The 21,014-nt window shown below is 45.6% G+C and overlaps 3 protein-coding genes and 1 long non-coding RNA gene across 4 annotated transcripts; 3 read left to right on the top strand and 1 right to left on the bottom strand.

Annotated features, from left to right (window-relative positions):
- Positions 1-650: 650 nt before the first annotated feature.
- Positions 651-1,666, top strand: LOC141026187 (uncharacterized). The gene is made up of 2 exons (XM_073502176.1): positions 651-1,007; positions 1,100-1,666. Exons 1-2 carry the CDS (start codon positions 651-653, stop codon positions 1,664-1,666), a joined length of 924 nt encoding a protein of 307 aa, XP_073358277.1.
- Positions 1,667-5,696: 4,030 nt separating this feature from the next.
- LOC109773995 (uncharacterized) lies at positions 5,697-9,009 on the bottom strand. Its single transcript, XM_073502463.1, has 2 exons — positions 6,180-9,009; positions 5,697-6,095 (listed from the first exon to the last, which is right to left on the bottom strand). Exons 1-2 carry the CDS (start codon positions 9,007-9,009, stop codon positions 5,731-5,733), a joined length of 3,195 nt encoding a protein of 1,064 aa, XP_073358564.1. The 3' UTR covers positions 5,697-5,730.
- LOC141026293 (uncharacterized) lies at positions 8,891-9,679 on the top strand. Its single transcript, XR_012188161.1, has 2 exons — positions 8,891-9,002; positions 9,368-9,679. It is a non-coding gene; the product is annotated as an uncharacterized lncRNA (long non-coding RNA).
- A 6,573-nt stretch (positions 9,680-16,252) lies between these two features.
- On the top strand, positions 16,253-17,249 carry LOC109773992 (dehydrin DHN3). The gene is made up of 2 exons (XM_020332713.4): positions 16,253-16,606; positions 16,716-17,249. Exons 1-2 carry the CDS (start codon positions 16,391-16,393, stop codon positions 17,001-17,003), a joined length of 504 nt encoding a protein of 167 aa, XP_020188302.1. The 5' UTR covers positions 16,253-16,390; the 3' UTR covers positions 17,004-17,249.
- The last annotated feature ends 3,765 nt before the right edge of the window (positions 17,250-21,014 follow it).

The following is a 21,014-nucleotide window of genomic DNA, read 5'->3' as shown; positions in this document are numbered from 1 at the left end:
GAGGGAGAGGAACCTAGGGTTCCGCCGCCGCCACCGCAAGAGCCGCCGGCGCCTCCGCTCTCCGCCGCCGCAAGAGCCCCTGACGTCGCCGTCATCCACCGCCTCCACTCGCCGTCATCCGCCGCGTGAGCCGCCGCTGCCTCCACTCGCTGTCATCCCTACTCGCTGGTCCCCTCCACCGCCTCCACTCGCCTTCATCCGCCGCCGGCCCCCGACGCCCACTCCCTCGTGCACCCATGTCGTCGGCTGTGGTGAGCATTTCTTGGCAGAAAATTTTATTCTTTGTGGATGCTCTGCTTGATGTATATGCTGCATAATGCTTGATGTGGATGCTCTGCTTGCTGTACATGCTGCATAATGCTTGATGTGGATGCTCTTCTTGCTTGAGGCTTGATACATGATGCATGCTTATTGTACATTGATGGGTAAATAAAGATTTCAAGCTTGCTGTTGCTATGGATGCTCTGCTTGATGTACATGTGGATGCTCGGTTTGCTTGCTGGACATGCTTGTTTGCTCGCTGCACATGCTTGTTTGCTATACTAGTTCTTCCGTATGCTGGAGGATTAATCAGCATAGCCTTGTTGCTTGGTTGCTATACATGCTGGATATTTTGTATGCTGGTATAAATTTTGGTGAAAATGAACTAGATGGAGAAGACAGCGAAGAAGGCAGCGAGGAAGGCAGACAAGGGAGACAAGACAGACAAGGCACTTTGGGATGCATACCATACTAGGATATTTTGCGAGTTGTGTGCGAGGGAAGTTGAAGCAGGCAATAGGCCGGGGGCGTTCTTGAGTCCTAGAGGATATAAGAATTTGGGGGAGAGCTGGTTGCAGATAACTAAGAAAAGTTATGTGAGGATGCAATTCAAGAATAGTTGGGAAAATCTCAAAACTATGTATTGTCAATGGAAACAATTGCAAATTGACGCATCTGGACTTGGATGGAATGCTAAGCTAGGAACCATTGATGCTGATACTGATTGGTGGAACACTCACCTAATGGTAAGTTCATGTTACTCATAGTATTTACATTGGGTTTTATATTATCTTAATTATCCATTTATCTGACCTTTTGTTCTTTTGCTATTTTTCAGAAACACCCAGAGCATGCAAAGTATAGGAATGCAGGACCACCCAACTTGGCTGAAATGGACCTCATGTTTGATGACCGTCATGTCACCGGTGCCGAGTCCGCTATCCCCGGTGAGATACCATTGGACAAGGAGGAAGTCACTATTGATGATGAATCTGAGGATGATGATGAAGTCATCAAAGCAAAACCAAAGAAGCAGCGCAAGACCAAGTCCTGTAAAGATGATTTTTCTGCTCTAGATGAGAAGAACCCATTTGTTCAGATGTATAAGAAGGCTAGTGATGCGATATGTGTAACGGCTGAAAGTATAAAAGAAGCATCTAGCTCCAGCAAGGCTCATCCTCCCCCTTCTCCTCCGGTTGCTCCTACCCCTCCTCCTCCGGTTGGCCCTAGTATGAATGAGGCAATGGAGATGGTTCGCGACTGTGGAGTTGAGGAAGGAACTCCTCTCTTTTTCTCTTCCAGCATGCTTTTTATGAAGCCTGGGTATAGAGAAATGTTTGCATCGGTTGAGACCAAGGAAGGAAGGTTTGATTGGCTCGGGAGAGTGCATGATTATGCTATGTAACTTTTCGTTTAGAATAATTGCTTAGTTCTTTCCTTGGATTATGCTATGTTGTTGGTCTGTACTATTATTGACATTCGTGTGTGAACTATTTTCTTTACTGAATGTGAACTATTTGGTTATTTGAATGCTATTTTCCCATATGTATGAATAATGGATATGACAACTAATGTTGTTGTCATGTTGCATTTGTAGACTGATGGAATTGACGACAGAGGTGGTGATGATGATGATGCTAACATAAAGACAGTACAACTTCAAAACTTGCTCAAGTTAAGTACTGATCTCGCAACCTTAGGTCAAATGGCTATGCACTACAACAAATCTCGTTTGAATAAGCAACGTAGGCAACCTAGGAGGATTGCAGTACAAACTGGTTATGAATGGGTGATGGAAAAGTTGGCACGTCCTAAATCTTGCTACAAAATGTTTAGAATGTATCCAGATGTTTTCTTGAGTTTGCATGGTGTTTTAGTGAATGACTACCATTTGGAGTCAACTAGCGAGATGAACTCATTGGAATGTCTGGGCATGTTCTTGTGGATGCTTGGAGGCCCTCAATCATTTCGCCAAGCCGAAGATCGGTTTGTTCGGTCAACTGAAACAATCCATAGGAAGTTCAATCATGTGTTGCACTGTGTAAATTCCTTAGGAGGACACATCATCAAACCTATAGATCCTACGTTCACATATGTGCATCCAAAAATTAGGGACAAGCGTTTCTGGCCTCACTTCAAAGGTTGTATTGGTGCAATTGATGGAACTCACATTCCCATTATAGTTCCCGCAAAAGAGACCTGTAACTATATGGGACGACATAGTTACACAAGTCAAAATGTGTTGGCAGTTTGTGACTTTGACATGAGATTTACCTTTGTCGTTGCCGGTTGGGCGGGGTCGGTACATGACACACGGATTTTCCATCACAGTATCGAGAAGTATGCTACTACTTATCCCGCGCCTCCTAAAGGTACACAAATCAAGTGTTAGAATTTTGTATAGAATGTTTCTATTATTTTGTACATGTTCTCTAATTTATTCTCTATGGATGTAGATATGTACTACCTTGTTGATTCCGGTTATCCAAACCGGATGGGATATCTAGCTCCTTACAAAGGGACAACCTATCACCTTGCAGAATTTCGTGCTGGACACCGCCCACCGAGTGGTAAATTTGAGGTGTTCAATCATGATCATTCTTTTCTCCGGAACGTGATTGAACGCTCATTTGGTGTGCTCAAGCAGAAATGGCGCATCCTAAGGGATGTGCCACACTTCAAGGTGGGAAGTCAGACGATGATTATCAGTGCTTGCATGACGCTTCACAATTTCATTAGGGACAGCAAGCTACACGATAAAGAGTTTGATAAATGTGATGAGAATGAAAATTACATGCCTGCAGTCCCACGGTCAACACCTTTGCTTGGCGACGCCGTTCCCACTTCCTCTGATGAAGGCAACATGAACGACACGCGTGATAGGATTGCGAACTCTTTGTTTATTGCGCGACAAGCTACATAGATTAGTATTTGTACGACATCTACTTATATGTACGGATTATGAATTATATGGACAGTCTAATCCTTTAGCTCTCTTTTGTACGGATTATTAGTCATATGGACTATCTTTTGTATTGTACGGGCAATTGTGACTTGCATGGAGTAGCGATGTGACAACATAATTCTTTTGCTCACTATTATTCTATGTATATATGAGCAAGAAAGTGAAAAAATATTTTTATGAAAGATTTTATGCATTACCATAGAACAAATCATTCCCTGTCAATCAAGATACCATTTAAACAATCTATTAATACTAAATCAACAAGTTATACCGATCTCAGTACTTTAAGGGCATTTTAGGCTTTTCATCATCTCAGAGTCGTTTCCACGGCTACATTGACAAACAGCTAACCTTTATTACAGCTGTTTCCGCGGCACAGCAGTTTTGCCAGCACAGCAAGTCCACAGCTGAATCTGTTGAAACTGAAGCCCAAACAAACACAGCCTATGAGGCCTGCCGCGCAGAATATTTTTCCGGATGCCTCTCAACGTGTCGGCGACGGCGGCGAGATTCGACGTCGTCGCGGAAATCCTCTTCCGCCTCCCCGCCCACGCTGTCCTCCGCTGCCGTGTAGTTTGCCGGCGCTACCGCCGCCTCGCCGACGATCCGTCTTTCCTCGCCGCCCGCGCCCGCCACCTCCCGCTAGAGCTTCTTGTCTGCACCACCGTCCAAGAATCGGGCAGCGCCCTCTGCATCGCGCTGGACTCTGTCTTGGGAGCCGTCGCCTCGCCCGGTACCTGAAGATGCTGCTCGACACCAAAGTACTGCCTCCTGCTCGCCTCCTCCTCCTGTTCAGGCAGTATGCGGCAGCTGACTGGAGATTTGTACGGAAAATTCAGGTATGGATTCCTTGTTGGCGGCATTGATCCGTAAAGGTTTGCAATTTTGGATTTAGTACTACTCCTAGATCTAAGTGAATGTTTATATTGGAACTGCATTGAAGAAGGGAACGGGCTCGATGAATGATTCTGGGTTCTCCAGCTTTAACTTCTCTAGTGATCTACCTCGACACACATATTTTGCCGGGATTCAGGGATGTCAATTTCTATGGGGTGTGGCTAACATTTTAAACTTCAGAATCTTTGTTGACATGGATTGTAGTTCATCATGGTAAATAAACATAGTTTCAGTAAAAAATCATGCCTGCTTTTACTTGGTTGTGCCAAACATATAGACTTATCTGACGAAGTTTGAGAAATTTTACATATTAGGGATTCAGGGATGCCTAGTTCTCTGCGGTGTGACTAACATTTTAAGCTTCAGAATGTTTAATGACATGGACTGCAGTTTATCATGGTAAAGAAACATAGTTTCAGTAAAATTTCATGCCGGCTTTTACTTGGTTGTGTCAAACCTACAGACTTTTCTAATTCTTTTTGAGAAATCATATACTGTACCATTTAATAAAGAAATAGGAAAAATTCCTTCTATAATTTCAAATTGTCAGGCATTAAACTGAATGTGTCTGCTTCCAGTTAGTACTCGGCGGATATGACCTGCTGATCCCTTGAGTATTCTTTCGTGGAGTTGCATGAAATGGCTAGTGCTCTGTGAAATTACACATGCATATATTGGTGGTCTTAGGTGTAAATAAATGTAGTCATGTGCCCATACGTAGTCAAGAAAAAAGCAATATGTTCTGTGCAAAAAAAGGCAATATGTTATAGTGAAACTGATTGAACTGTCCTGTTTGACTCCCTGTATGCAGCTCTAGCAAGAAACTGAAGATAAGCCTTCTAATCTGGAACATCAAGGTACAGGCTATTTTTAGGTACAAACTGCTTGGTTATGATATTTACCAGTTGCTATACAATATGCATCTCACTTTCCGTGTTTGTTACTCGGGTTGTCCCCCCCCCCCCCCCCCCCCCCCTCCCCTTTATTCCAAAGGAAGTAGAGTTACGCTTTCTCCATAGATCACTGTATTTTATCGTTCCTAACTAAGTACTCCCTCCGTTCCAAATTACTCGTCGCACAAATGGATGTATCTAGAACTAAAATACATCTAGATACATCCATACTTGCGACAAGTAATTCGGAACGGAGGGAGTACTTTATATTTTGCTATTCCCAAGTAAGAAACTGATTTTCTTGACATTTTATTTTCCCTTGAGATGTACATGACTGCCGCTGCAACTCAAAACTCTGAATAAATGCTAATGGGTTGCGGATAAGTTTACCAGACAGAGAACCAAAGTCCATTGTGGCGAAGAAAGCCAGAAGCGATATTTGACATGTGAACCAGGTAAAATATAATACCAAAACAATACGGTTATGATATTTTGCTTTCTCTTTTGCAGCTCATAAGTGCTTCTATCTGACAGTTTTTCCCGTAGAAATATGCGAAATAATGATTGTTTAATGAAGTAGAGAACTAATGAGTAAATGTGCACACAATTAATATATAAGGAGTACTACTGTCTGACATGCTCTTATACTAACCCTCAACTGATTTTTCTTCTCGCAGCTAGGATATCTTGTGAAATTAAAGCACTGCTGTTCAATCACCCGGAACCGCTTTGCCTAGTTACTCCTGCAGCATGGCAAGCCATTATCTTGTTCATCTCAGCTACAACATCTCTGATGGACAACCTTTCAGTTGGTCTTTTCCTACTGCATTCTAGGGCAAGTCTTGTGACAAAGTACATGATGCTATTGATATCTCCCTGTGTATTCTCAACTGATAGCAGAAGAGGGTCAATAATCTCCATCAGTTGTGCTGGATATGCCATCTTTGCATACTCTAGTAAGGTAAATCCACCGGTGAACATTGCCTCTGTAGGCGTCTTTGCTGTAAACATCTCAAGGAGCACGATACCAAAGCTATAGACATCCCCAGATGGAGATATCTGACCACCTTCACCGTATTCTGCACTGCACTAACGACATGAGTAATATGCCAAACCACCACAACACTTGCTGGACCTAAAAACAGGATAAGAAAATCAGTTACCTGGAGCAACATATCCAATTGTTCCCACCACCGAACTCTTCGAATTGATCAATTGCTCGCCTTCTGGATCGGTGACAATCTTCGTTAGGCCAAAGTCCCCAACATGAGCAACCATGCCCTCCCCAAGAAGAATGTTACTGGGCTTCAAGTCACAGTGAACCATTGCTGGCTGGCAGTTGTTGTGCAAATAGTCTAGTGCCGCCGCAATATCAACAGCAATGCTCAGTCTCTGCATTAGTGTTAGAACTTTGACTGAATTGGGTGCATAAGTGTCGTGATGTAACCACTTGTCAAGATCACCGTGAGGCATGAAATCAAATACAATGGCTTTGAAGTCATTTTGGTTCAAGTCAGAGCAGCAAGTTCTGATGCCAATCAAATTGCGGTGGCGAATTTTGCTAAGTACCTTACACTCAGCCACAAAACTTCTTGAAGAGCCAGATTGCTCAGGGTCAAAAACCTTCACAGCGACAGTAATTACAGACTCTTTCAGTAACATCCTACCCTTATAAACACATCCATACCGTCCTGTGCCAACTGTATTGTTGGCTGTGAAGCCATCTGTTGCTTGGGCCAAGTCTGAGTAAGAAACTCGAGGATACATGTCATTCATGAATGACGGAGCTAGTGGTGCTGTTCTAACTGATGGTATTCTTAATTTCCCTTTTAATGAGAAGACAACTAGTGCCAGGATCAAGCACAGAAGTAAGATGATACTTGCACTAGAAATCACTGCATTTTGAACGACGTGAGTTATTCTTTGACGATGCACAACTGGTTTGGTTGGGCATGAAGGCAGATGCAACTCGGAAATACCACCACAAAGCTTATCATTCCCATCAAATAAGAATCCGGTTAAATTGGCGAACACACCACGTGCTGGGACTTGCCCATCAAGAAGGTTGAAGGATATGTCAAGCTGGTAAAGTGATGTCATGCTTTCCAAGGTCTCGGGAATCTGTGCAGACAAATTATTGTGTGCAAGGTACAGTTCTTTCAGACCATTCATGAGCCCTATCTCTCGAGGGATTGCACCTGTGAGTGCATTTTTGGTCAAATTCAGTAGTACCAAGCCTCTCATTCTGCTTATGGACAGAGGAATGATACCATTGAAGTAATTACCATCCAAACGGAGCTCCATCAAGCTCTCACAGTTGCTGGGTGTATCTGGCAGCATCCCAGATAGGTTGTTCTCATGGATGTACAAGTATGTCAGCTTTGTGAGGCCACCTACTTGGGATGGAAGATAACTACTGAAATGATTCCTAGACAAATCCAGAATGTATGACAAGGATGAGAGGCTAAAAATCTCTGTAGGTAAGGGACCTGAAAGCGCATTGTTTGAAAAGTTTGCATCAACGATCCGTTGGAGATTTCCAAGGTTTGCTGGAAGATATCCTTGCAAGACACTGTTAGCTACTGAAAGGTGCTCCAACTGTGTTAAGTTCCCGAGCGAGGACGGCATCGTGCCAGAAATACGGTTATTATCTAGTGTCAACCACTGGAGCATTTTCAAGTTCCCTATGCTGTCTGGTATGGCACCTGTAAATCGATTTCTAGAGAGTCCGAGCTTGATTAGGTAAGGGAAGTTGCCAATGCCAACTGGTATCTTGCCATAAATCTCATTGAAACTAATATCAAAAAATTCGAGTTGCCTGGACAGGTTTGCGATAGAATTTGGAAGCACACCACTAAACCTGTTGTGTCGCAATATGACACCTTTAACACTAGTACAATTTGTTAATGAAGTGATGAACCCCCAGTCCTGGGCAGTGCTTGACTTCAGCTGGTTTCCTTTAAGAATCAGGAAGTTCGGGCAGAGTGCTCCAATCTCTGGAGGCACGGATCCAGTGAGTTTGTTAACAGAGAGGTCAAGTGACTGAATCGTGGTTGCATTTGCAAGTGAAGATGGAACTCTTCCAGTGAAATGGTTCAGAGCAAGGATAAGGTGGTCGATTTTTGGTAGCCCATTGCCCAATCCGGAGGGAAGTGTGCCGCTTAGCTCGTTCATCTGCAGACCGATGTGGGCGAGTGAGGACATGTTAAAGACCGTTCTTGGGATGGTGCCTGAGAGGTGGTTTACTTGCAGTCCTAGCTTCTCAAGCTTACTGATCCTGCCAAGACTCTCAGGAATCGGACCACTCAGCTGGTTGTCATTGATGTTCAATATCCGCAGCGATGATAAGTTGCCAAGTGATGGTGGGATGATCCCTGTGAACTTGTTCTTCCCTAGTGACATGACCTCAATCCTTGACAAGCCTCCAAGCCAATCAGGGATTTCTTGGTGGAGCTTGTTCAGGCCAAGTTTGATGCTGACAAGACGGGTGCAGTTCCTCAGGCCATACATGATCCCACCTTCAATTGAATTATTTGAGAGATAGAGGTGTGATAACTGTCTGAGCTGGCCAATTGTCCAAGGAATTTCTCCCTGGAGCAAATTGTTTGAGAGGTCAAGATATGACATTTGTGACAGCTGGGAAATTGTCCATGGGACTTCACCATGAAATAGATTGTAGCTGAGATCTAGACTTCTCAGGTAAGTGAGGTTCCCCAGGGAAGGAGCTACATATCCACGAAGGCCCGCCGAGGAGAGATTAAGTGCTGAGACCCTTTGCTTATGATTGAGGCTGCAGATGACACCATGCCATTGGCAGAAGTCAGCAGTTGTGTTCCATGAATCTAGTGCATACGAGTGACGGCTTAGACCCGCCTTTAATGCTATCAAGGCATCCAGATCAGTCTTATTGCTGGATGCCAGTGCCCAGAAACTTGAAGCTGATGCCAGTATGAGCACAGATGGCAAGAGAGCAAATTTTATAACAGGTAACATTTTGGAGCAGTTCCCTGGCAATCAACAACGTTGAACAAATTTAGCCTTGAATGCATGCTTATATGATTGACTTGAAACAAACATAGCAGCCAGAGTCATGAGATTTTGCCATAAAATTGCAACCTAGTATTACAAGACAGTACTGTAACTGTAATTGTGCAATATACTATGTCTAATAAAAGACTCGTGGTTTGTAGGAGTAGTAATAGTTAGTCCTCCTTCCGTTCCCAAATAATTAAAGTTCTAGGATTTTCACAAGTCAAACTTTTTTAGGTTCGACATAGAATAACCCGCAAAGATCTACGATATCAAATATACATTTCATAATGAATCTAATGAAATAATTCTGGTTCTGTAGATGTTGATATATTTTTATACAGACTTGATCAAATGGAGGCACTAGCTATGCACGGGGAGGAACAACGCGGGGAGGCGGCAATGGTGATGGGCGGCCACCATGTCGGTAAACGGAAGCACATGGAGGAGGGGGGTGACACTGAGGTTCTAGCGGCGCTGCTGGGATGCCAAGGGGTTGGGCTGCGACGCTGGGGCCACAGACGCGAGGATGAACAGAGGTCAGTGAAAGTTTCACTTAGGAAAATCATATAATTTCTGTTATTTTGGAACAGAGGGAGTACAATGGTTTCATATATAATTCAGTTTGAAGTCTGGTAAACTCGTCAAGTAGAGTGTTTTTGCACCATAATAAAAAAAATCACAAGCAAGCAAGAGCATATGTAAGAAACAAGCAAGAACATTAGTGGGCGCACAACCTGCAGACAACTCTGTATGGTGTATTGCATCGTTTAATTTCAGCCTAAAATGGTAGAAAGAAGAACATGATATGGAAGAGCTGGGCAATTTTGAAGCATGCCAAGACATGTTTGAAACACAAGCTTGCTTGCAGAAGGCAAATGTTTGAATGAGATGGGGAAATACCTGAATTTCTCCTCCCCAAAGTACGCGCGCCTTGGTTGTGTTCTTTTGCTGCTCTGCTTCTGCCGCGGCTATATATCGCCGCCTCCAGATACAAGGCGGAGAAGGGCAGGGGGTTCAAGCTGACTCCGCTAAGCTTTTCAAACCGAATGCATACCTTTGATGAAGCACAGCTCTTCCCCGTGGAGACAGCGGGATCGAGATAGGAGTACCAACATACCTTTGGCAGTGACAGGTGGGGCCTAGGCTAAATGAATCAATGGTAGTGTTAGTTCTGTGAACCCGTTTGATCTCCGCCGTGCAATGGTATGCATGAGGGCGACCGGCCGTACACACAACTCAACACATGCACCGCCGTGTGGAGTGTGAGTGGACGTGTGGAATTCGAGAAGAATGTACTCCCTCCGTTCCTAAATATTGTTTTTTAGAGATTTCAACAAATGACTATATATGAAGCAAAATGAGTGAATCTACACTCTAAAATATTTCTATATACATTCGTATGTGATAGTTCATTTGAAATCTTTCAAAAGACGGAGGGAGTACTATGCATGCCATTTCATACCCCCGTTTCATGGAAGTTCATACACGTTTCGGTGAGCTGTTGCTCTTTCTCATTCATCTTTACAAGGACCATCCCAGTAACAAGTCAGCTCACACCATGCGTGGAAACTTCCGCATAAGAACAGTCCTATTCTACGCTTCTACCTCAGACAACCGTGTTTATTTATGTTAAAGTAATCCGAGGCACGTGCATATCGATCTATCAAGAGCCAAGCAAAATAAGACGCGAAACCAAAATTTGTTAGCAACGTCCAACTATAGGCTTTCTTTTCATTGGTACCGCCATAATATCACACTGACCACTTAGGATTTCTTTTTCTTTTCAAAAAGAGGACTCCCCGGCCTCTGCATAAAAAAGATGCATATGGCCAACTAACATAAATAAGTAAATAGGTTTAACAAAGGTCCTACAGTCTGAACGAAAGGAAAAAAAAAAACTCACAGAGAGCAGAACAGAGTTATCAGACATGAGGCCACAACCGGCTTGCAAAAGAAAGATAGGAAGACTAATTGCCTATCCTATTACATGACCGCCATCCAATGATTGAAAATAGCCCGAGCTACCATCTCCCACCGGATAGATCCAGTAACCAAACGCTCCCCGGCCTCCGTCGGAGTGGGTAGTGACCACATACGAATCAACGTAGTGGCTCGGAAGATAACCTGCAAAACATGAATATTTGTTGTTCTGTTAAAAACCAAATCATTTCTGCAGTTTCAAACTGCCCACAATAAAGTGCATACTCCTACGCGAATGTGTCTCGCTGTTACGGGATCTATCCCGTTAAGCCACGTCCCAAATAACGTGCCAACAGAGTTCGGAGGAGTAATGTTAAACGCTATGTGAACCGACCGCCATAATTTTTTTGCTAACGGGCAGTCAAGAAAGAGGTGTTTGATGGATTCATCCATATTACAAAAACTACATCTTGTAGGTCCTGTCCAATTGCGTTTTGCCAGATTGTCCATAGTTAAAATGACTTGTTTATACACAAACCACATAAACACTTTAATTTTCAAAGGAACGTTGACTTTCCAAACATGTTTGGAACTAGGAATAGAGTTAGAATTGATAAAATCCATATACGTGGATTTAACCGAAAATTCTCCATTCCTAGTAAGCTTCCAGTGCAACTGGTTGGGCTGTTAAGAAAGCTGAACCTCCATCAGTCTACTCACAAGATGGATCCAGGTTTCCCAACGGTTTCCGGCAAGCGTCCTCCTGAAGTGAATATTGAGAGGGATAGACTGAAGCACTGATGCAACGGAATCGTCCCGTCGTTGAACAATGCGATACAGGGATGGATATTGAAGCGCTAGGGGTGTTTCCCCTAGCCAAGTATCCTCCTAAAATCTCGTGGTGGTACCATTTCCGACTATAAACTTTGTCCTATTAAAAAAACGATTTAACTCTCATCAGTCCTTTCCAGAAAGGCGAATCCATCGGCCTCACTGTTACCTGGGACAAAGTGGAGTGAAGGTACTTGCTACGGAGAATCTGCGCCCATGTGGCCTCCGTTTTAACAGATAACTTATACAGCCACTTACTGAGAAGGCATCTGTTCTTCACTTCAAGATTCTCAATGCCAAGACCCCTTGGTCTTTAGGTCTACAAATAATATCCCATTTGGCTAGTCTGTATTTTCGCTTTAGTTCATCACTCTGCCAGAAGAATCGGGATCGATAGAAGTCCAGCCATTTCCTAACTCCAACTAGAACCTAAAAAAAAGATAAGAGAAATATAGGCATACTCGTGAGGACCGAATTAATAAAAATTAATCGGCCTCCGTATGATATGAGCTTGCTCTTTCAGCAGCTCAGTTTCTTCTCAAATCGATCCTTAATGCAGATCACTGCCGTGCAATGAAATGCATGAGAGGGCGACCGGCCGTACGCGCAACACACCACACCGCGCGTGGAGTGTGAGTGGACGTACTCACGTACGTGTGGAATTCGGGATGAATGTACTTATTGTGCATGGCGTTTCATACTTGCATTTCTTGGAAGTTCATACCAGGCTGTTGTCTCTCTCATTCATCTTGACTCTTGACAAATGCCATCCCGACAAGTGACATGTCAGCTCACATCTCGTCCGGAAACTTCAGCATAATGGCAGTACTGTTCTAGGCTCCTAGCTCAGATAACCGACCTCCTCTCGTCGATTAGTTGTTCTCCTAATCAAAACTAAATGAACAGGAGTCTTGCTTGTGGCTGGCCTTCAAGCTAACTTTCTGCCGGGAAGATCAAAAAAATCGATCACAAATGCCAAGTAGAAATTGGCCAAAGAGTGCTAATGATAGTTCTTCTCGATTACAAATGAAGATGATCACCCTACAGATATTTTTTCCAATATGGGATATCAAATATTGAAAAGATATTTGTTACACCCTGTCTTTGCACCAGCACGACTCATGAGCTACTCAAGATATCGAGAATGCACGAGAACAACACTATTACGAAAGGAAGACCAAAAAAAGGTGAACAACACCCGCAGCAAACAACAACAAGTATCAATGATAGCAACCATGGGTAACAATATAGGCGCTTCAACAATGATGCTTTTAGGGCATTTCTAACCGATCCCCTATAACAGGTTAGTGGAGTATATTTAGCTTTTTTACTCCACTAACCGGCACCTGGCCAATCCTGAATCCTGTCTAAAGGAGTAAAATTTGACTTATCTCCCTAAAATTACCCTATATTTACACCATCTTTGCTCCACGGAGTAAAACAACGCGGCTCTCCTCTGCTGCCTCTCCCTCCCCTCCCGCGCCGCATCTTCACCCCCACCGCCCCTCCTACCCCTCCCCCCTCCCCGTCGGTACCGGCAGGCCGCCAGGGAAGCCTTGTAGGCCTTCGTCGTTGTCCTCTACCACCTCCTCGTCCTGCCGCCGGCCAAAAATCGAGGGGATCTGCAGCGGATTTGACATTTCCGGCCACCGGGAGCTGCGCCATGCCATGGATTGGCCGAGAAGCGGCCCACACAGCTCCGGCAAACCCTCCGCGCCACATGCAGGTATCGGCTCTTCCTCTAGCCACTCTAATCGCTCCCGCCGTCGGTTCTCCGGCAACTACACGGCCGACCGTCGCCCGGGCCCGGCGCTCGCGCATCAGCTCACCGGCTTGCAGCTGCCGGTCATACAATGCGATGACTGCACACGACAAGTGGTGCGTCGAGTTTCTACCACGCCGAAACATCCTGGATGGGTGTTCTTCAAATGCACAAACCATGGGGTATGTGCTTGTTTTGATTCGGTTTTCCACCGGATTCGGCTCTATTTCGGTAGCTCATTGATGCTCATCTATGTGTGTAGGATGATGGATGCATGTTTTGGTATTGGGAAGAAGAATACATCGATCTATTGTAGCATGAAAATTAGTAGATGTTCGTGCACACGTTGCTAGAATTGAGGCTAAACATGAGACTAGATGTGAGATTAGAGGAAAAAATAGAGGGGAAGCAACGTAGACTTCTTTAGAATCAAAAAAGAAATATGAAGTATGCAAGATCGAGAATCCGCAGATCAACAATGAAGGCATCGAGAAGATATCAATCCAACTAGTGGAAGCAGTTATGGAAGTTGGATATCTTCTAAAATGCCTAATTGTGGTTCTTATTTTCTTTGGTCTTGCTCTTCTAGCAAAGAATTGGTGAATTATTATGTAACCCAATGTCGTTGAATAAAATAAAGAAGCAAAGAAATGTGTTTCTGTGGCCGAAATTGAAATGCAAATGAAAAAAAATTACTCCGCTAAGTTTAGGGGATCGGCTAGGTCCTGCCAAAACTTAGTGAAGTATTTATACTCCACTAAGACTTTTACTCTCTTAAGTTTTAGGGGGTCGCTTAGAAATGCCCTTAGAAAGGTATACCAAAAAAGGGTTACCCCTGCTTTGTATACAAAGCAACCAACCGAACCATACAGAGATAGGTGCTGGGGCAGAAGCAGCATAGCCACGCCCAAAAGAAACGACCGAGAAAGAGCAAAAGAAACAAATGTCGACAACGGCGGATCAACAAAAATGAAGAAGCCTCGCGCTCGCTGCGCCCACCGAGATCTTCCACTAGGCTCCAAGACTCCGAAGCGCCGGTACCTATCAACACCTCCAAGAAGGATCGTGACAATGACGACGCTGCTGCCAAGGGTTTCCCCCGGTACACGAGGCGAGAGGAAGGGTAGCCCCCGACGCCCTCCCGGAAGGTCAGGTGGCACCCCCAGGCGCCACCGCGCCGGTGTCGGCCACGTCGATAGGGGTTTCCCCGATCCCAACCTGCACCTCGGGCGCTCCGGATCCAGCCACCAAACCAACCACCACCCTGCGCCAACGCGGTCATGAGGCCCCCACGCCGTCCCACCACGGCACCGCGAAGTGAGGACAGCGCGGCGAAGAATCAGAGCCGGGACTAGGGCATCAGCACCGTCGGCACGCGGGAGGGCCCCACCTCCACCGTCAGCGACGGTAGCCGTTCGGACGCAATAGCAGGAGCACACCAGGCCCGTGGGCCCATAGGCCCGACCGAGCCCTCGTGGGCCCATAAGCTCCCGCCTTCGCGCTGCTTCCGGCACGCCATCGGCACCGACACCCCATATCCGAGCCGCTCCTCCTCACCGCACTGCAGACAACAAGGCCACGCCGGGGGGCAGGCCCGCTAGGACCCAGATGGGGCCTGCCGGGCCCAGATCTGGGCCGGGGGTGCGATGTCGGCCACACCGCCCCGCCGCCAAGGAGCAGCCCCGCCACCACGTCCGCCGTCGGCCAACCCACCGGGTCACCGGACCGCCGCCAAGCCGAGCGACACTGCCGCCGCCCCCTGCCCCGGGCCAGGAGGACGCGCGCGCGGGGAGAGGAGATCCTGCTGCCGCCGGCACCCCCCGGGCCGGAGCCGGGGGCGCCCGCTGGCGAGGGCAGGCGAGAGGATGAGGGGGCGAAGCCGAGAGCAGAGGCGCGGGGGGCGCCCCGGCCGCCTCCCGGGGAGGCGACGCGAGGGCGGAAGGAGGGGCGGGGAAGGAAGGGTGGGGGAAGGGGGGCGGATCCGGGCCGCGCGCGGCGAGGGCGGCCGGATCCCGCCGGAGACGGGCAGGGGAAGGTGGCGGCGGCGAGGGTTTCGGGGGCGGGAGCGGGTCCTGAGTAACTTAAAGTCACCTGGTAGCCTTAGAAAAGTATAGGTGCTTCAACAACGATGCTTTCAGAAAGGGAACGACACATGAGCGTCGTCATCGCTGTAGCCAACCACTGAGCATGATCATGAATTTTCACTTGAAGAGGAGTTTGAGTAAACTCCATGCAATGTCTTCGACTAAAGAATGTCGTGTGAACCATAAGTTTTCACCCTGAGACTCGAGCGCTTGCACTCAACATGCGTCACCTAACCGACTTCTTGTGTTGCTAGCATACCATCACCTGCCGACCCATTTTTCACTTTAGCGAGCCGGGTTATGATTTTCAATCGATGCGGGCATAAAAATGAATTTGATATTGCTCGACCATATAACCCGAACGCGCCTACCTTTAGTGATAGGATGCCTTTGGTATATATAGTTCAATTTTCGTTCCATGCCGACACCTCGAGCTGTCAGTTTCCGAAGCAAACAAGACGACTTTTGGAAGTGTCCGTTGTGTGTCATCTCATCACCTCTTCCAGAACAAGCAGAGACGTGGCAACCCGAACGCGCCCAGTAGCTGCACACGTCCGGCCTCTCTTTATGGGCTAGTCATCAGTCACAGGCAACCCACTCACGCGAGCACACGTAGCGCCTCCGACGATCTTATCCCGTCGGCTATAAACTGTGCCTCGTGCTGCACCTGCTTACACAACACAGCCACGAGTTGCAGCCAAGTCAGGAAGATTTCTGAGAGAACTAAGATCAGCACCTGTGCAAGATGGAGTACCAGGGACAGCAGCACGGCCAGGCGACCAACCGCGTCGACGAGTACGGTAACCCGGTTGCCGGACATGGCGCCGGCACCGGCATGGGCGCGCACGGCGGCGTTGGCACCGGCACCGGCGCGGCCGCTGGTGGGCATTTCGAGCCCACGAGAGAGGAGCACAAGGCCGGCGGGATCCTGCAGCGCTCCGGCAGCTCAAGCTCCAGCTCGGTGCGTATATATATATACTTCTTGCTTCAACACTTGCATAGTTGCATTTTTCCCGTTTAGATTTGAATGAAACGAACCAATCACTGAATTTTCTCGTTCGTCGTGATAGTCTGAGGATGATGGCATGGGCGGGAGGAGGAAGAAGGGCATCAAGGATAAGATCAAGGAGAAGCTCCCTGGTGGCCACGGTGACCAGCAGCACGCCGATGGCACCTATGGACAGCAGGGTACTGGCATGGCCGGCACCGGGGCGCATGGCACCACGGCCACAGGCGGTACCTACGGGCAGCCGGGACAAACCGGAATGACCGGTACTGGGACGCATGGCACTGACGGCACCGGCGAGAAGAAGGGCATCATGGACAAGATCAAGGAGAAGCTGCCCGGACAGCACTGAGCCCGGCCCGCGGCCGCTACTTGTCAAAGTTTGAGGTGCCGGTCTGGCCACCTCTTGCAGAATAATAAGATGGAGATACAATAAAACTTCCCACAATATCCGAGTTCTGAGTTTTGTGGACTTGAATATGGGCTTCTAGTATGTACGCCGGACGTTTTGTGATCTGTACTTTGCTGTGTAAATTTTCTTTTGGTTGGACAAATATAAGTAATAAATCATGGTATACACAATATATTTTCCCTTTTACTTGAGCTTTCTGTGCCACTTCATGATTGTAAGTTTTGTCCATGTGGCAATTGTACATTGCATAATTTGAAAATGTTTATTGACAATGTTTAAAGAGAGTTAATTACAAAAAGTCACCACATTGTGGGCTAGGTTTGTGCGCTACGTGGGTTTACAGGTTTGGGACAAACACCTATTTCTTGGCCTAATCTTTTACAAGAAAGCAAATTTTAACATGTTTCTTCTTACCTTCTCTTTTTACAAGTAAGGTAAAAAGAAATTAATCAGACCACTAATTAATAGGATCAACAGTTAGATCTATTATATACTTTTACCTCTTATGTGAAAAATAAAATAAAAAGGAGCATGTTAACTTAAAACTGCTCAAGAAAGAAATATTGGTTGATAGCTTTGCCCATTTGATAACGATTATAGCATGTGGGTCCTGGAAAAGCTAACGTGACGTAATTGTTCACACAAGACTCATTAGAGGAGACGGCCAAACCATTTTGCATGCCGGTAATGGTCAAACCCCTCCTCACTCTCTCTTCTCGCTCGCACTCTCTCCCTCTCGCACTCTTGTCTCTGTTCTTCGTCGTTGTTGTCATGCCGACCGCCGGTCACTGCCCCGCCACGCTATGGTGTCCTAGAATGACGGCGAAACCAATGTGGATTCCATCAAGTACGTCTCCTCCTCTGACAACATCATCAAGGTGAGTTTGCTAGGGCTAGGGTTTGTGAGTTGGGGATTAATACAAGGAGCTCGATCTGAATTGTTTCTTCCAAATCTTTGGTTGTCCTTTGCTCGTACAGATCCCTGCTACCATGTACGATCTGGATTTCAACGGCATTGGCATGGATTTGAGTGTATGTGTGACCACGACAAGCCAGCGGAGAGGTGTGTTTCATTTAAAGGCATTTTCACTGGCAGGAGGTTCCTCGCATGTGCTCAGAAGGTACGCTTCAGACATCTACTAATTCAAGCTCAAATTATGAAATTTGCTAGGTTTGTTCATTGTTTAGTGAGTTGGGATATGCACTGTGCATAGGTGGCATGTTTGCAATCATGTGGTAATTAGATTTGCAGTCATGTAGTGATTAATTAGTTGGGATATGTACCATGCTCAATGTTTAGTTGGAAAATTAGATTTGCAAACATGTGCTTAATTAGTGCTTTGTGCTGAATGTTTCCATGTGGTTAATTAGTTGATTGGTCAGTTGTTTAGTGAGTTCATACTGGATATAGTACACTGGTCATTGTTTTGTGATGAATGTTAGTTGTTATTTTTTAGTTCATACCGAATCTTATATACGTAAATAGTTGATCCACGCTGACTCAATTACCTTCACATGTGACTATGCCACCTCATCATGTCATCATGCATGCCCACTAAATTTAATTCTCTCAACATGCAACTATGCCAACTCATTATGTCATTATGCATGAGAAAAGGCCCACCTTAAAGCGGAAGCGGACGAGGAGCACACGGAGGCTCCACTCCCTGTAATCTACATGTCCAGTATTGTCTGGGGATGGAATGCAGTTAATGATGTTTAAGTTTGCTTTGATCCAATACAAGAAGTATACTGCGTATGACAATAAATCCAGGGCAGGCGCGGTGTCGATGGCCGCAGCCGTGGGGCGCCGCAGGACACAACGAGCTTGGATGATGGTTGCATTAATTTGCTCGTCGTCAATGGCGTAGTCGTCCGCCTGGCTTTCTTCCTAGACATTTCTCACTGACCGCGGGAAAGCGGGACTTGGTTTCAGCAGCTAGGGCGGACACCATGTCGTTGTGGCCGTGTTTGCACGGGACGCGGCAAGCTCGGACGGCTACCTTGTTCATCCTCAACGTTTTCCCCATCGGCCACAACATTGTTCCCCGTCGGCCACATAGCCTTCCTTGTTCCTCCTGGTTTTTCCTCATGTCCATGTTACCTTCCTTGTTCCTCCTGGTTTTTCCCCATGTCCATGTTGCCAAAGGAGAAGATGATGAGCGCAAAGAAGAAACAAAAAAGTAGAGCGAGGAAGAAGAACATGAGCGGTGCCAGTTATGGTGGAGAAGGGCGTCCCTGATAAGATGCCTTCGTGTGAACGTGAGTGCATTAATTAGATTGTTGGGAGCTGGTGGTTGAGGTCCTCGCTTGTGGTGTGGACTGCACCTCACTAACAAAGTCAGGCCAAAAAGGACACCGAATACAGAGTAGGGCGTTTCGGTGCCCAGGCTTATCTGCACTCGGTTAGAAAAAATTTTGTAAAAAATTCAAAATAAATTCAAAAAATTTCAATTTTTTTGTGTGTGGTAGAAACTTTGATGCGTGAGACTCGCTCCAAATTTTAAGTCATTTGGACATTTGAGCAGCTCTCAGCAAAAAAGACAAATCGGGTCAAAACAGTACATGAACCGTAAACAGTTTTACAAACCCCCAATTTGTCTTTTTTGCTAAGAGCTGCTCAGATGTCCAAATGACTTGAAATTTGGAGTGAGTCTCACGCGTCAAATTGTCTACCACACAAAAAAAATTGATTTTTTTGAATATTTCTAGTATTTGTTATGATTTGTTTCGTCAGCGCGGGTGCAGATGAGCTCGGGTGCAGAGATGGATTTTGCTATATTATATGAGAGATACATGAATCATAATCTCCTAATACATACTATCTATATAGCAGTGTGAATCCCGAGGCAAATAAATGGAGAAGATTCCGATGGGTGTAGTCGCCGTGTGCTCCAATGCAATTTTGCATGCATGTTATACTTATATTAGATAAATTTGCTATAACTATATAATAATCAAATATATTACATTATATATGTGCTTGAGTTTCAATTCCCATATTGCTAATAAAAATACTAAAGTTTCATGCCGTCAATTCTCATAGAAATTACTCCATCCAATTCCTGCTGCAACGCGCGGGTATCATCTCTAGTATAATAAGCTAGTATGCTTACATTTTATTAAACAACAGTAATGTGCATTTGGCGTTAAACAAATTTCAAGTCTAGTAGTGGTTCTTTTCGGTGATTTATTCTTTTTACTTAGTTCCAATATAAGTGCAATGGTCAGTAGCGAATAACGAAAATGTAAATATTCAATAGCTTGCTGAAATCTTGGTCAATCATGTCATTTGGTGCTCAATTTGCCAATGATAGATGTCATGTTTGTTTATTGGTTTATCTGGTAATTGCTTAATGTTTTGTATAACTGATCAAAGTCATTGAGCTTATTGCCCTGTTTTTTATCTACTTTGGCAGGAAGGAAGAAACTATGGAGTAGTTCAGTGAGTTGAGGCAATTTTTTTTGGTTTCTACTATGTTTCCCAACAATGTTGCCCTCGATGAACTGCGTGATACGTCTCCGTCGTATCTATAATTTTTGATTGTTCCATGCCAATATTATTCAACTTTCATATATTTTTTGGCAACTTTTTATACTAATTTTGGGACTAACATATTGATCCAGTGCCCAGTGCCAGTTCATGTTTGTTGCATGTTTTATGTTTCGCAGAATATCCATATCAAACGGAATCCAAATGGGATAAAAACGGACGGAGCTTATTTTTGGAATATTTGGAAAATTCCGGAAGAAAAATCCACGCGAGACGGTGCCCGAGGTGGCCACGAGGCAGGGGGGCGCCCCTGACCCTCGTGGGCCACCCGTAAGGCGGTTGATGCCCTTCTTCGGCCGCAAGAAAGCTAATTTTTGATAAAAATCAAGGCGAAGGTTTCAGTCCAATCGGAGTTACGGATCTCCATATATATACGAAACGGTGAAAGGGCAGCAGAA

This window comes from Aegilops tauschii, chromosome 6, assembly GCF_002575655.3.
Source record: "Aegilops tauschii subsp. strangulata cultivar AL8/78 chromosome 6, Aet v6.0, whole genome shotgun sequence".
Taxonomy (NCBI): Eukaryota; Viridiplantae; Streptophyta; class Magnoliopsida; order Poales; family Poaceae; genus Aegilops; species Aegilops tauschii.
This window is presented reverse-complemented; position numbering and strand designations above follow the sequence as displayed.

Coding starts and splice junctions, on each gene's coding strand:
- LOC109773995 (XM_073502463.1), bottom strand. CDS start 9,009: ATGTTACCTGTTATAAAATTTGCTCTCTTGCCATCTGTGCTCATACTG. Junction 6,096..6,179: donor AATTGGATATGTTGCTCCAG/GTAACTGATTTT, acceptor AGTGCAGTGCAG/AATACGGTGAAGGTGGTCAG.
- LOC109773992 (XM_020332713.4), top strand. CDS start 16,391: ATGGAGTACCAGGGACAGCAGCACGGCCAGGCGACCAACCGCGTCGAC. Junction 16,607..16,715: donor GCAGCTCAAGCTCCAGCTCG/GTGCGTATATAT, acceptor TCGTCGTGATAG/TCTGAGGATGATGGCATGGG.
- LOC141026187 (XM_073502176.1), top strand. CDS start 651: ATGGAGAAGACAGCGAAGAAGGCAGCGAGGAAGGCAGACAAGGGAGAC. Junction 1,008..1,099: donor GGTGGAACACTCACCTAATG/GTAAGTTCATGT, acceptor GCTATTTTTCAG/AAACACCCAGAGCATGCAAA.